The 15,872-nt window shown below is 36.7% G+C and overlaps 1 protein-coding gene and 1 pseudogene across 1 annotated transcript; one reads left to right on the forward strand and one right to left on the reverse strand.

Annotated features, from left to right (window-relative positions):
* The first annotated feature begins 367 nt into the window (after positions 1-367).
* LOC114037856 (selenoprotein W-like) lies at positions 368-3,816 on the forward strand. The gene is made up of 2 exons (XM_027854855.1): positions 368-479; positions 3,596-3,816. The coding sequence occupies exons 1-2, from the start codon at positions 368-370 to the stop codon at positions 3,814-3,816; spliced, it is 333 nt and encodes a 110-aa protein (XP_027710656.1).
* A 322-nt stretch (positions 3,817-4,138) lies between these two features.
* Positions 4,139-10,976, reverse strand: LOC114037857 (annotated as a pseudogene).
* Between the last annotated feature and the right edge of the window lie 4,896 nt (positions 10,977-15,872).

The raw sequence follows: 15,872 nt of genomic DNA on the forward strand, positions 1-15,872 counted from the left end.
ACCAATTGATATTTTTCTTGGAAGCTTTGGATTTTGTGGCCTTGACTTTATTATCTTCTTATGAGAATGTGTTTTGATCTTCCTTGTCACGATAGTAACTTTCTGTGGTCAGATTTTTTTCCCTGTTGTTTGCTCATTTTTTCCAGTCTATTTCTTGACTTTTAACTCTTTGTTAAAGTGGGGCTCTGCTTCCAGGGTGGAGGATGCACTGCCCCAAGCTTCAAGAGTTTTGTGCAGTTGTTTTCAGAGACAGTTCTTGGGACCTGTAAGTTTTCAGTTCTTCCAAGATGGTATTATCTAAGGACAGGTGTGTTTACTATTCTTCTGACCTGTTCTGTGGTCAGTGAGAGACCACAACCACTCTTTTATGCCCTGGAATTGTAATGAGGGTCCCTGCTCCACTGTAGCCCACAAGATCTGGTATGCTACTGTTCCTCCTCACCCTGAGACTGTTACTCAGGGCTGTGACTTGGATCCAAGTATGGGCAAAACAACAGAGTCCTGCCTCAGTGCTAGCAAAGAGATCCCATAATCTCTTTCTGACCAGTTTTTTGAGCCCCTTAGTATCTATTGGTTGAGAACTCCAGAAGTAGCTGCTGCCACTGCTGATTCAGTGGTTCCTGAGGCCTGCTCCTGGTTTGCTGGGATTGGGTCTGTGCTGGCAGGACCTGCACTGGACTGTGGTCTGCTCTCACCCAGATGCAACAGACCTTTCCTGCCAACCTTCTAAGTTGTCTTTGGTTGGAAAATTATTTTGCTTTGTCCTTTTGTGGGTTTTGCTGCTTCTGGAATTGTTTTATGGCATTATTTAAAGGTGTTCAGAAAGCTTTGAGGAGAGCTAAGGCAAGTCGTTGCCTTTTCCTTGCCATCTTGGCTCCACCTACCAAGTTCCTACATTCTTTGTAGATAAATCCTATCCTATTTTGAAGTCTGACATAGTCTCAAACTTAAGAGTTTAATATATGTTATTTCAGGTTAGTATACATGAGTGCTCTGCTCTCTTTAACATTTGACATTATTTGTAAACAATTTAACTAGGATTGTAAAACTATTTAACTGCAGATTTTAAGGAATGTTAGAACATACTAAAGCCAAATGGCAGTGGGTACACATTTTCAAAAAATCACTAAATAATTGAATCCTAAATAAATAGTTACTATTATCCCAAACACCATTGTAAATGAGTTTGATTTCCCAAGAATACTTGAAGAGTAGAGATTCTTTTTCTTTTCCTTTTTAACCAGAAAAGAGAAGATCTTGATGAATTTGGAGATTTATCAAACATCTCCAACTAATTTTCAATTTTTTTTTTGTATAGCTAAACTCAAAGCATACTCTTTTAAGAAAGTTTTCTTTTCCATTTCTACTGGAAGAAAAGTTTTAATCCTTATGTTTCTGATTTATTCACAATTAACTCATCAAAATGTTATTTTGAAGAAAAAATTCTGATGTTAGTACAATGTTTGTAGTCTTTTAAAAAAGGTCATTTTTCCTTTGGATCAAGAAAAATTGATATGCCAGAGTTCAAATGCATTCTGAAATCATGAGCTTAAGAAAACTCTGAAGTGTAGGGCCACAGAATACAAAGATATTTTTGAATTTCTGAAACCTTGTCTCAGAATTTCTTATTTTCTTGTTAAACTTCCTAATGTTGGATACTTGTTATATCTTTCATTAGAAAGGACCTTCTCAGTGTTTAATTCCTTTTGGCATATTATGAAAGTGTCTCTAATTATTCTTCTGATCACTTTTACCACTTTTAGTAACCAAAGCTCTTTTTAACTTTCCTACATTCATGCCAAATCTTTTTTTAAATGATATATCATTGCAAAATATGTCATCTGATAAAGAAAGGAACATATATTAATAAACACAATTTTTATCTTTCATTCACATTTCTACTTTAGGAATTCTTTTCCACAGTTTTAACTATTAGTGATGTGATACCATAGGATTGACCTATAACTTTTCTGATGGATGAGAATCTTAGATGTTCCCATCCAGGGCCTGGTGAAGAAGCATTTCTACTAAAAGATACCTGGAAGTCACACAAATGGTGGTGGTGTCTTTAATTTGTGTTATACTTCTAGATGCACAAAGATAACATTACCAAAACATGGGCTGAAGAAGAGAGAAACTAGGACATTTCTTCTTTTAACACTACTCTCTTTCCATTTTCCCTGATGTTCCAAAGAAGTAACAATGTAGACATTTACATATCAGAGGCTCAAAGCATACTGTGAAATAAAAATTCCATTTTAACTTTTGGCTCATGGCCTTGGGGTAACTGTATCATTGATTTTCCTTTTTCTCTTTGCAAAACTCAGAATAGTTAGCAATTTGATTTGGTTCCCAGAATACACTCAACTTCAAGAACAGATGTTGTTTGTTGTTGCTTTTATTTTTTAACCATTAAAGAAATTATATTGCATTGGGAGTCAATTTTTAACCAAATCTCAAGTCTGGGTATTTATTAGAATTTCAAAAGAATGTTCTCACGTTCTTATCACCATTAACATCATACACACACAAACACATACACACACACACACACACACATACAAAATGTACCATAAAAGTGGATTGAGGTGAACAGTCATAGCTTTTAGTGATTCTATCACTTGACAAAGGCATAAACAGCCCGACGAAAGCAAGGGATTTCATAAATCTAACTTTGACCACAGAAATGATCCAACTTCTGATGGCAGAACCCAAAACCTTAACCTTGAATTAAGGAGGTAAATGATTTGCAAAACGTGGGCTACAATAGCAAATATCTTTCCTTTTTTAAGAAGAGTCTATGGATTATAATGAATCAAAATACCTACAAAGTCTTTAGTAACAGTAAAGGAAGGGAATAGAAATGGTGACATGCAGAAGTTGTTGAGATCATAGTATAATCTTTCTGGATATGAATGATCTATAATTTATAGAAGTATAATTTTAACTAGTTTAGTATGTTTCCTGTGGCCCTTCATGAATGTTGATTTTCTTTTTTTTTCTTTTTTTCTTTTTTTATTGTTCTGGCATATACTCAGTTTTTCAGGAAACTCCAAGGACAAATAAATGTGACATACCTTAGAACATTGCTCCATAGACACCAAACATAGCTCCTGAAGCAGCATTCACTCATTGGCATACTTTAATTTGTAAACATGCTCCTTTTACCATGATACATAGTTTTGAGTGGTATGCATATTGTCTTAGATCTAATATTTAAATAAATTGAATCCTAACTCCCAAATTTGAGACACTAAGTTTTTTAGATGAATTCCATAGTTACTCAAAATTGTCTTCTCCAGTGCAAGGCATTTTCCTTGCAGTGCAAATTCTATTCAACCACTCATTCAGAAGTAGTTTTATTTAGAAATGATGTATACAATATGTGAGAGGTAGCAGACACCTTAACTTCAGTTGCATTTACTTATATAAAAGTGCTTAATTCTTAAGAAAATACTAATAATCATCTTTATTCTTTATAATTACATTTGGTAATTTTGGAATGTGGGCGGCACCAACATTCCATCTTCCTGCAGTGGTCTTTAGTGTTCAGGACAAAGCCAGGGCTGCAGCCATGGCGGTCAAAGTCCCTGAGGTTACAAGCCCAAGTACCTGTTGCTGAAGAAGAAGCTAGAAGAGGAATTTCCCAGCCTCCTAAACATCAATGGTGAGGGGACCCAGGAGGTCACTGGCTTCTTTGAAGTAATGATTGCTGGAAAGCTTGTGCATTCCAAGAAGGCTGGACATGGCTTCATGGACTTCTCAGACAAATACCTGCATATTGTGGCAGAGATCAAGGCTGCCCTGGGCAAGTGAGGCCTGAAGGAAGAGCTCAGGGGTCTTGTCCCCATCCCTGCTTTATGACAGGAAGGATTGAAATGTCCTCTGGATTCCTGGTTCTTCCCTGAAATCCTTGCATCTGTTGGGCTGGGGTTGAGACAGATGCCCCTGGATCCTGCACTCTGTGTGTGTGTGTGTGTGTGTGTGTGTGTGTGTGTGTGTGTCCCTAGCCCTTTGTCCAAGGTCTTGCTGTCCTATGGGTCTGTTAGACTCCTCTGATTCCTGCTTTTTCCTGCCCCGACTTAATCCAATTGCTGTCTCTCCCATTGAGGCCTCCTTTCCTCAGCCCCTCCCAGGTCTATTGGGCCTTCCCTCTTCCCTGTTGGAGTGTTGGTCCTCCTTTCCAGGCCCCTTGGTTCTCACACATCTCTTCTGTAAAATGAGAGGGTGACAGCCTCAGAGTGACCTTGTACATTGGAGAGGGGGCTTTTCCACCTTGACTGGGGATGGAGGGAGGCTCCCACCTGGCCTGGTGTGGCCCAGGAAGGCCCTCGGAAACAGTATTTACCACAAGGGCTAATTAAAAAATAGAAGAAATTAAAAAAAAATAATTGCATTTGGTTATTAAAATGTATGGATGATGACACATAAATAATAAAAGAAGAATTTATACATATATAAAAATTTTTCAGGAATACAACCCTTATCACTTGTGAAAAATACAAATTAGAAACAAAAACAAAACCCTTCTAAAACCCAGTAAACGTAGAGGTCCAAGAGGGAGAAGAGAGAAACATGGACAACAAGCTATTCCCATTTTCTTCCTCCCAAACCTCTAAGATGTCGTGTGAACCGTGGTTTTCAGAATAGCTTGTAAAACCCACAAACTCAAAACTGTCTTCACTGGTCTGAAATAATTCTATTAAAGAAAGACTGTATTGGTGAACTACAAACACTGTCTTCTTTTTTAGCAGGAAATTCTGCTTTGTTATTTAAATGTGATTCGACATTCTTCTGACTTCTTTTTGTGTTTCCTCCTATTACTATTTTTACTTTTAGATGCAGCTTCCCTGAAGGCAAACTGTCTATACTTTCAACACCCAATTCTTTGGGTTTCTTTACCAGGATGACTATGGGATATCATCTTGGGTTGCTCTAGTGAATTGCTAATGACTCTAAGACTAGAACCATTACCATGTGGGGAACTAGTGCCTTTTTTCTTTTGACAGGTATCTGGAAAAATCGTACTATCCGGCTTTCGTTTTAGCTGAGACACATTTTTATCTATTTAGTCAAAATCAGAAACGTGCGTAAATGCCTCTAGCATATATGCGCAGCATTGTTTTTAGTTCTTCTAAGTCTTTTTCATTCATAGTTCCTTTACGGTCAGAAACTTCAGGAGTATATCCCTGTATATCTTTATTCAGAGGTAGTTGTAACAAATCCAGCTTAATGTCCTTCTTCACTGGATTTATTATATAAGATTTTCCACAATCCAAATGTTCTCCGAGTTTGCTTGTTGAGTTGTAAGGACCCGGACTGCATGAAGCAAATGAATCTATGGGCTCTGAACTAACAGCAACATTGTGAAGGATCCCTGCTTTCTTGATCTTGGAAATCCTGTTTTATCACCTTTTTGGTAGTATTTCCCCGGGCGTCATTCTGGGAAACAGTGCAATTCCAGTTGTTTTCAGGTTCATTCCTTTTAAAAGTATTTCCAGAGTTAGGGGCAAAAGATCCAATACTGCATTTTACTCTTCTGGATGTATTGTTTTTCTTTTCTACAAAGTCATACACCAACTTGGATATGATATCATCAACAACTTGCTACTGAGTACTTTGTGTAAAGTTTCTGTGTTGTCCACTTGGAAGATGGACCTGCAGCGCCACGTATCTCCGGGAGCAGCACTCACAGTAGCCCCTCTTCCTGTTTTCTCGGAGGCGGGGCTGTGGCAGGAGGGCAGCGCCCTTCCTCAGCTTCACCGCCTGCTTTGTTTAGCTTGGGTTTGTTTCTGCAGACTAGACGTTTTGTCCGAATCAAAAGGACTACAGGGCTTACGAAGGGAATATAAAAGGTAGATTGAACAGCTGAAGGTAAAATGGTCTATGATGGTGGCTTAAATCTTCCACCTGTACCAATGACTTTTTGAGCCTTCCTGTTTTTGTTTTCTGAATACCTAATCGTTTTCCCACCTCTCTTAGTGATGTGCTTGATTTCTTGATCAGATACAATTCTTTTTTCTTTTGTTCGACATAGTATTTAACGTCATCAATATAAAGAATTTTCACTCCCTAGGATAAAGCATTTGACAGGATACTATTTGAAGGGATGAATTCATATTCCTTGATAGCTTTTTCATCTACTAATTTGACTCTGCTCATACATACTGCATCTGGAGTCTCGAATGAACTTCCATCACAGCTAGGATGAGGTGAAGTATTTTCTCCCGTATGTGTTGATTCCGGACTTGGGACAGGAGAAGTACACTACAATGTCTGACTATATTTTGCTTGCTTTTCATTTTAAATTTGGTAACATATCTTAGCTGAGAAATTCTTCAACTAGTTCCTTTAGGTCCTTTTCCTGTCTTTCAGAGATCACAATAAATGGCAAATCAAGATAAAAGACTTTTCCCCAAAGTGGCTTATATTTAGACTTTTCTGATTTATCATTTTCACAGTTTTCAAAGATGGTCTACTTTACTCATTTTCTTAAAATTTGGATACCACCTGCCGGGTGATGGCCTTTGCTGGGGATCTTCATGGTGCGGGCTTTCATGGCCTCCGCACCTTGGTCCGCATGCTGGGGCAAGCTCCCGAGAGTCCCACAGCTGTTCTAGCCGGACAGCCTGCCGTGGTGGGAAGGGAGTGGATGCATGTTGATTTTCAATGGGAACATGAGGACAGATATGTCTACACAAAAGAAGCAGATGTTAGTGTATTCTAATTTGAGGATTCAAATTTGCTTTTATCCTAAAGCATACTGGACTTGAAGTCTGGAGACAACTGATTTTTGAGACCCATTTTTATGAGATTTATGCAAGTCTGATCATGGTCATATTCTTTAATTTCTTTGAACCTATTGATTTCTTTTTTTTTCCAAATGGGAATGATTATGCTTGCTTTATCCACTTTATCAAGTTGATGCTATGAATAAGTGTTACTGTAAATCATTATATTCTTTTGGGAGGGTGCTATCAGAAAATGAGTTCAATGAGCCAATTAATGGCTTGTGTAGGTGGACTTTATGCTATAAACATCCGGCACTGTCCCATTGTCGTTTGTGATAAAAATCAAATGTCTAACTTCCGAATTTTATATAAAATGTTGGATTTATACAAACTGTTATCAATTCTTGGGGCTTGATCCCAGATCACTATCTTTCTTTGGCTTATGCCCTAACTAATGAGTTTTACTCTGGGGAAATCTCTAGAATAAGGATTAAATCTGGCTTATATTTAGATTTCTTCAAGTGTGGGTAACAAGAACTCCAAACCTTGGACCAACATGAAATATAAATTATGAGTATTGGCATGGATGACTTTAAGAATCCATGAAGAATGAAAAAGTGCTTATATAGCCCATTATTGTCTCCCTGGAAATTAAGGATATCTTGAACTCAGCAGCTCCTAATCTCTTAGGAACTCTTAAACTGACAGAAGGTTAATACACAGGAATGCTATGACCTCTGCTCAGAAAAAGGAAAAAAAGCCAAAAATATTTAGGAACTTGAGGTTCATAGCTCCTATCTCAGAGCACGTGGAATTTCTTTCCATTAGTATACCTGTTAATATACAGTATTAGCCTAACAACTCTTTTTTTAAAGAATAAAAAAATTTATTAATATTTGCCAAGCACTGTGCTAAGCAGTGGAAATATAAAAACATAAGCATAGAAAGTTTATATTTTAATAAAAGAAGATAACACATATAGGGGAATGGTAACTAGAAAGGGGTATTTTGGTTTTGGAAATTTATAAAGATATTGGGTGGAGCCATAGGGGAGTAGACTGACACACCCTATATAGTAGCAGTGGCAGGATTGACTTGATTTGATTCGAAGAGTTAGAGAGTGGGAGAGTATATATGTGGCAACAAGGCAACTGGTGAAGAAGTGACATGTAGCAATGGGAAGCAAAGCTAAAATAGCCAACCACATCTAGTGGGTTATGCATAAGACACTTTAACAATTAAGACTTTGAGGGTCCGAGGATGAGAGTTCTGGATCTTGAAGGTTTAATATCTCTAGGTATGTTCCAGTTATGGGCCTTATATCTCCAACTTTCAGTGATACTTATGATGTTAAATTTACCTTCTAACATTAGGAACTTTAGCATTTGCACAGATACTTGAGGTTGGAAGTTTTACCACTGGCTGCTTAGATTTTTGTCTCTTTTGAGTTTCTGGTGTCTTCAATAGTGATTCTGATTCCTATAGTATAGTTTCCAAGGTGTCTAGCTTGATGGATATCATAGCTTGATAGGGTATACATATCTTGTTTCTCCCCTCTCTAAGTTTAAAGACCTTTTTATTTGATTTTCAGCACCCCAGGAAAATATATCTTTGCCAGCCTGTGACAGGCACACTCCATTCCTGGCCAGGAAACCATCATTGTTAAGTCATTTCAGTAATGTCTAATTCTTTATGATCCCATTTACGGTTTTCTTGACAAAGACACTGGAGTGGTTTGCCATTTCCTTCTCCAGTTCATTTTACAGATAAAGAACTGAGGCAAACAGAGTTAAGTGACTTATCCAGAGTCACACAGCTACTAAGTATCTGAGGCCAGATTCCAACTCATGAAAATGAGTCTTCCTGATTCCAAATCCACTGTGCCATCTAACTGTCTGAAACCATCATTAATATATTTTAAAACAATGGTTCAGAAAACTAAAACCTATTGTAAGACATTATCATCTTAATAGGTTTTTGGATCTTTCAAATTAGCTTTTCTCTCCTGTCTCTCTTTCTCTTCTTCCAGCCTTTCTCTGTTACCTCTTTTTAATGAGCACCAAAAAAATGCAAACTTCCAAAATTCAGTGCAAGTCTCTGCTCTTCATTTTAAGAGCCATTAAATTAAGAGCAAATAAAATTAATTTTTATTACCTCATTACAACAAAATTCTAAATGGATGTCTGCTACTAGGAATCCTCTGGTAAATGTTTAACAACTGGCTGTCTAGAAAAAAATGCATGCACATCATACTTTTAAGTTTAATCTCCATTATTAACATTTCCTCCACCACTTTCTTCAATTTAGACAATCAGCAAACAACTGTAGCATTTGCTGATTTCCAAGGTGCTCACACTGGAAAAGTTAGCAATAGGCTCTGGTGAGTGGTACAAGCTAGTTCCAGCACACTTTTGATACTATTTACTTATGGAGATTAATGTGGGCAAGACTGATACTGACAGAGAAACCTAAAATATATTGCCAAAGATTATGACATCTTAGGTAAGAAACTGAAGGCTGTAGATAGAAAGGTGCCAAGTCAGTCTAACCTAGCAATGTTTCTCTTCAAGCCTTGTGGGAGTCAAAGAAAACTAAATTAAGACATATCCTCATCAAAAAACATTTCCTAACATCCCTGCATATGATACTAGGCACAAAATTACATTGATTATGTTCTTTCCAATATTTATACTGCATCAAAATGAACAAACAAGGAATTTATATTGTGTGGAAGCAAAATATTAATAAGCAGAATTATTTCTTGAAATTTCATCTTTAGACCACGTAAGTTGTATTTTTATGAAGGAAGTGGGATTTTTGGAATCCTAAAATCTTAGAATGATGTAGTTGTAGGGAATCTCAGATGTTATCTAGTTCAGTCTCCCATCTTTAATGCAATCTTGTTTTGTGATAAGCTGATAGTTTCTTTTGTAAGCTTCTACCATAGCTTCATGAGGCTTCCTAGTCCAATTTGGTTGCGTAACTATTATTATTCTTTATACTGAGTCAAAATCTATACTGAGAGTTCCATTTATTAACCCTAGATCTTTGTTCAAAAACATAGAGACAACGCTTCTTCAATTTTTATGTGAGAGAAGCAAAATATTGTAGTGTAAAGATTATAGTAGAGAGAGTAGAGAGAGAGTAGAGTAGAGAGAGAGATTTAGTTTGAAATCCCATCTCTGGCACCAAATCACTGTGTTGCCTTGGGTAAATCATTTAATATCCATAAGTCTCAAGTTCCTTATCTATAAAATGGGGTTAATAATGACTACAGTAGATGGTGGATTAGGGACAGCCATCCAGCTGAACTTTCCCAACATTCCACTCCAAACTTTAAAATAATGCCTCAAATCAAATTTTGGAGTGGGAGAGCCAACAAAAATTCAGAAAATTTAAAAAAATTCAGAAATTTAAGAAATTTGTCTGACTTAAGACAATTTAAGAGGTAGGCAGGAGAATTCTGTAACATCAGGGTGGAGGTCAATCTGGAGCCCACACATGCAGGGGGGTGAGGTGGTAGCAACAGCACAGGATCAACAGAAGCTTTGAGAGCTCTCAAACCCAGAGATGATGAGGGGGTCACCTGACTGCTCAAAGGACACAACAAAGGACCCTTTGATGGCACTGGGTATAGCTGGCATTAATCAGCAACTCTCTTGACCATATATAGTTCCAGGGAGGAGAGGCATGCCAGTGGTAGAATTCCTGCAAGAGTTAAACAAAGCTAAGAGTGGTTGAGTAAAAAGGGAAAAGAAGGTAATGCAAGAAACCTATGAAAGGAGAATTAACAGTTTGATGAAAGAGACACAAAAATACTGAAGAAAATAGCACATTTACAAAAATTGGCCTAATGATATGAGGCACAAAATTTACTGAAGAAACTCCTTTGTTGCGTGCCAGTGGGTCCCCTAGCTGATGTAGTGCACTTAGTCAGCTATCCCACTCAAGCCTTCGCTTACATACTCACCCTGCAGTCTTCAGACGTCTCTGGCCCCTCCATGGTGAGAGGGGAATGACTAGACAGAACACCCAAGTTGGCAGTTACGTCTTTATTGATTACATAGCTTGCTATACTACTACTACTTGCTCTGCTCACTCCCTGCACAAGTTCTCCTCCTTCCGCACCCTCCTCGCTGCCTTTTCAACTCCCTCGAACTCCTCCCCCCTACGCCTGTGCTCCTCCTCTGTTCCTCCTTCGTAGGTGGAGCTCCCTCCTGTTACAGAGGCCCTCCCAGTGCCCATTGGTCAGTTGGTAAGTGTCATGCGTTTCTGGGCAAGCCCAGTCTCTGGGCAGCTAGGCGTTCCTGGCAGGTACTACCCCCAGGCCTCTCGCAAGCCCAGGTGCTCCTGGGCAGGTAACGACCTCCAGGCATCTCAACTTCCCTACAGGAGGTCAGAGGTCCAGAGCAGGGCCCTAACACTCCTTAAAAACCATAATTGAACAAATAGAAAAAGAGCTATGAATTATCACTGAAGAAATTGATTCCTTTAAAAAAATTCCTTAAAAATTAGAATTGGGCAAGTAGAAACTAGTGACTCCATGAGACATCAAGAAACAACAAAACAAAATTAAAAAGATGAAAAATAGAAGAAAATGTAGTATATCTAAACAGAAGAACAACTGACTGGAAAATAGATCAAGGAGAGATGATTTAAGAATTTTGGGACTAACTAAAAGTCATGACCAAAAAAGAAGCCTAGACATCATATTTTTTATCAAGAAAAAACTGTCCTGATATCAAAGATCCAGAGAATCAAATAAAAATTGAAGGAAGCTACCAATTACCTCCTGAAAGAGATCCCAAAATAAAAACTCTCAGGAATATTGTAGCTAAATTCCAGAGCTCTCAGGTCAAAGAGAGAATATGTCAAGTAAACAGAAAGAAAAATCCAAATAGCATGAAGCCATACTCAAGATCACACCAATTTTAGCAGCTTCCTCATTTAAAGAGTGGAGGTCTTGAAATATGATATTCTCTAGAAGGCCAAGGAGCTAAAATTACTCAGGTCCTCCTGACTTCAGGGCTGGTGCTTTATCCAGTGCGCCACCTAGCTGCCCCTTTTATAATTTGTTTTTTGTCTTTTTTTTTAGGCAATTGGGGTTAAGTGACTTGCCCAGGGTCACACAGCTAGCAAGTGTCAAGTGTTTAGTCTCAGGCCAGATTTGATGGGAGCTAAAATTACAACCAAGAATCACCTGCTCAGCAAAACTTAGTTAATCATTCAGGGGGAAAATCTATATTTAACGAAATAGAGGCCTTTCATGCATTTCTGATAAATAGACCAGAGTTGAATGGAACATTTGACATTCAAATAAAAGACTCAAGAGATGCATAAATAGGTAAATATGAAAGATAATCATAAAAGATTCAATACATTTAAACTGTTTATATTCCTATATGGGAAGATGATACCTATAAATCCTAAGGCCTTTATCCTTATTAGGGCAGTTGAAAGGATTTAACATAGACAAAGGGCATCAATGTGAGTCAATTATGTTTGGAATGATTTTTAAAATAAAGGAGAGAGAAAAAGGGATGCATTGGGAGAAAAGGGAAGGGAGAGGCAGAATGGGACATCTTCCTTGCATAAAAGAGGTGTCCAAGGAAGAGTTTTTACAATTGAGGGGGAAATGGAAGGGAGTAGCAAGTAATGCCTGAACCTCACTCTCGCGGGAATTGGTTCAAAGAAGGAAGAAAATATATTTACATTTAGTTGTGTATGGAAATGTAACTTGTCCAATAGGAATAGGGGGGACAGGGATAAGAGAAAAGGGGAGGGTGAATTAAAGGAAGAAGTGGTTTGAAACAAAATGGACTTTGAAGAGGGACAGGATAAAAAGAGAGAGAGTTAGAAACATTAAATAATAGGATGGAGGGAAATACACAGTAATCATGACTGTGAATGTGAATGGGATGGACTTACCCATAAAACAGAAGCAGCAGAATGGATTAGAAACCAAAATTTAACAATATGTTATTTACATGAGACTTGAAACATTTACATTACACTTGAAACAGAAATACACCCACACAAAGCTAAAATAAAGAGCTATAGCAGAATCTAATATGCTTTGACCAAAGCAAAAACAAAACAAAACACAGGGATAACAATCTTAGACAAAGCAAAAGCAAAAATGGACCTAATTTAAAAAGATAATTAGGTTCTAAAAAGTACTATGGAGAATGAAGTAACATAAAAAAATATAGGAAATTTCTCAGATAAAGACCTTATTTCTCATATGTAAACTGAGTATAGAACTGAGTCAAATTTATAAATACTAGAGCCATTTACCTAATGAATAAATTGTCAAAGGATACAAAGAGGAAGTTTTTAGAAGAAATCAAAGCTATCTATAGCAATATGAAAAAATGCTCTAAATCCCTATTGATTAGAGAAATGTCAATTAAAACAACTCTGAGGCACAACCTCACACCTCTCAGAAATGACAAATGTTGAAGTGAATGAGGGAAAAATAGGTATAGTAATGCACTGTTGGTGGAGTTCTGAACTAGTTCAACCATTCTGGAAAACAATTTGGAACTATGCTTAAAGGGCTATAAAATTGTGTTTACCCTTTGAACCAACAATATGACTACTAGGTCTATATCCCAAAGAGATAAAAGGAAAAGGAAAAGGATCTATATGCACCATAATATTAAATATTAATGTGTGTGTATATATATATATACATATATATAATAAAAAGCAGCTCTTTTGGGGTGGCAAAGAATTGGAAATTGAGGAGAGGCTCATTAATTGAGGAATGGCTAAATAAATTGTGGCATATGATTGTGATAGAGTACCATTGTGATATAAGAAAGGACAAAGAGTATGGTCTTATAAAAACATGACAACACCTGTCTGAACTGATGCAAAGTGAAGTGAGAAGAACTGATAGATCACTGCTCACAGTAATAGCAATGTTGTCATGATGATCAACTATGAAAGACTTGGTTATTCTGATCAATAGAACAATCCAAGACAATTCAAAAGGTCTCATAATGAAAAAAAAAAGTACTAACCACCTCCAAAGACAGAACTGATAAACTCTGAATGCGAATTGAAACGTAATTTTCTCACTTTATTTTTCTTGCTTTTTAAAAAAAATATGACAGATATGGAAATATGTTTGGCATGATTTCACATGTATAATTGATACATTTTGCCTTCTCAGTGGATGGGGGAGGTAGTGGGAGAGAAGAAGAGAATTTGGAACTCAAAATTTAAAAAGAAAAGAATGTTAAAAATAAATAACTAATTAAAAAATACCTATAGTACTGACCTCACATGTTTCTTGTATAAATGAAATGAGTTAATGTACATAAAGAGTTTTGTAAATCTTAAAGAATAATACTTATAGTTACTAGTATTATTTTTCTTATTACTAATGTTGAAGATAGTATCATGTTTCTCATTTTTCTATCATGCTAATCCTTACCAGTTCCTTCAACAGTTTTGTTTATGACAGATCCTTCATCATCTTCACCATTCTAAGAATCCCAGAGTTTCATAGTTGGAAAGGAACTTTGTGGCTATTTATTCAATCTATACCAGAACATGAATTCCCTCTACAATATAGCCACAATGTATGCTTCAAGTATACTTGAAGATCCCTAGTTAGTAAAGAAACATTATCTCCTCTTATGTTGCATGAACCTGAGACCATACACCAGTCTGATGGGCAAATCTTGTCTTGTCAGCTTATTTGGAGGCTCTCCAGCTTTTGACTATCCTTCCTAAAGATGGTACCTAGAAATGACCTTGATATTCCAGATGTTGTTGTACTAAGAGTACAAAATGAGTATCACCTCTTAATTTCTGGAAGCCATTTATTTCTTAATACAGCTTGTGATTTAGTTTTTCATGTTTGCCATAGCATCTTGTTGACCTGTGATAAGCTTATATTTTGCTAAATCTTTCAGATATTTTTCAGATGAACTGTCATTTAGTCACAATTCACCCCATCTTGTATTTGTGAGATTGAGTATTTTTTTAGCTTCACAGATCTTTTGAAGTACCTTAGTTTGTCAATGTTTCTCTTAAATATTCAACAAACTTTTTTTGAGCCTACTTTGTGCCAAGTATTTTGCAAAATATTAGAGATATAAAGAAAGGAAGGGGAAGCCAGTCCCTTCTTTCTAAGACCTTACAGTCTAATGATAATATATAGAATTTATGTAGCACTTATATATGTATATATGAAAATATATACATATATTCATATTTGACATTTAAGCTTTACAACCATTCTGAGAGATAGATGTTATTGTTATGAATATTTTACAGATGAGAAAACTGGGATTGAAAGGAGATAAGTGACTTGATTAGGGTCATACAGCTAGTGAGTGTGGGAGGCAATATGTAAACTCAGATATTCTTGACTCCAAATTCAATACTTGATCTTGACAAAATGAGAAATGAGAAGGAATTCCAGGTATATAGTGCACCTTGGGAAAGAAAACAATAAAACAAAAACCAAAACACCAGAAACTGAATGAACAAAGATATTCTGATCTAAATTTGCTTTGGAAATGTAGGATAGAAAAGGAAGGGAACCAAAAAGATATATGACTGAATAGAGGGATATCAGAAGCTCCTATGATGGTCTAATATTTTAATTAGGCTTACATGAACAAAATGTACAATGTCTATGGAAATTAGTATTATTGTGTCCAAAGACAAGATCTATTGTAATGGTATTAAATAATATTACTTAGAAAATATTATGAGGATAGCATGTGGTATGGTCACAAGATAAATAGCGAAATCCTAAGTACAATGTGGAACCCCTGAATTCTGAATGAAACACACCAAAGAAAATAAGGAAGGTCTCAGAAAGTGTGGTTGAGGACCCAGCTGTCAATGACCTTGTAACATACAGTCATGAACACACACACACACACACATGAGTATAGAATACACAAAAGCACATGCAGAAAACCATTCAGGTACCCACATTCCTCAAATTTTCTTGTTCCAAAATGCCTTCAAATTATAGTAGGCTATACCAGATGTTCAAGTTTCCTCTAATTTCATATCTTGCTTACAGGTTTCCTCAAAAGGGTAAAGATATTGGCAACCTCATTTTGCAGATAAGACTTTAGAGGTAATGTCAACAGCTATTTTCTTTTTGCC

This window comes from Vombatus ursinus, unplaced genomic scaffold (assembly GCF_900497805.2).
Source record: "Vombatus ursinus unplaced genomic scaffold, bare-nosed wombat genome assembly UNPS02010639.1, whole genome shotgun sequence".
Classification (NCBI taxonomy): Eukaryota; Metazoa; Chordata; class Mammalia; order Diprotodontia; family Vombatidae; genus Vombatus; species Vombatus ursinus.

What these genes read in the sequence shown, in the direction of transcription:
- LOC114037856 (XM_027854855.1), top strand. Translation starts at nt 368, where the DNA reads ATGCCCTGGAATTGTAATGAGGGTCCCTGCTCCACTGTAGCCCACAAG. An exon ending in GGGCTGTGACTTGGATCCAA is followed by an intron (nt 480 to 3,595) that starts GTATGGGCAAAA and finishes AAAGTCCCTGAG; the next exon opens with GTTACAAGCCCAAGTACCTG.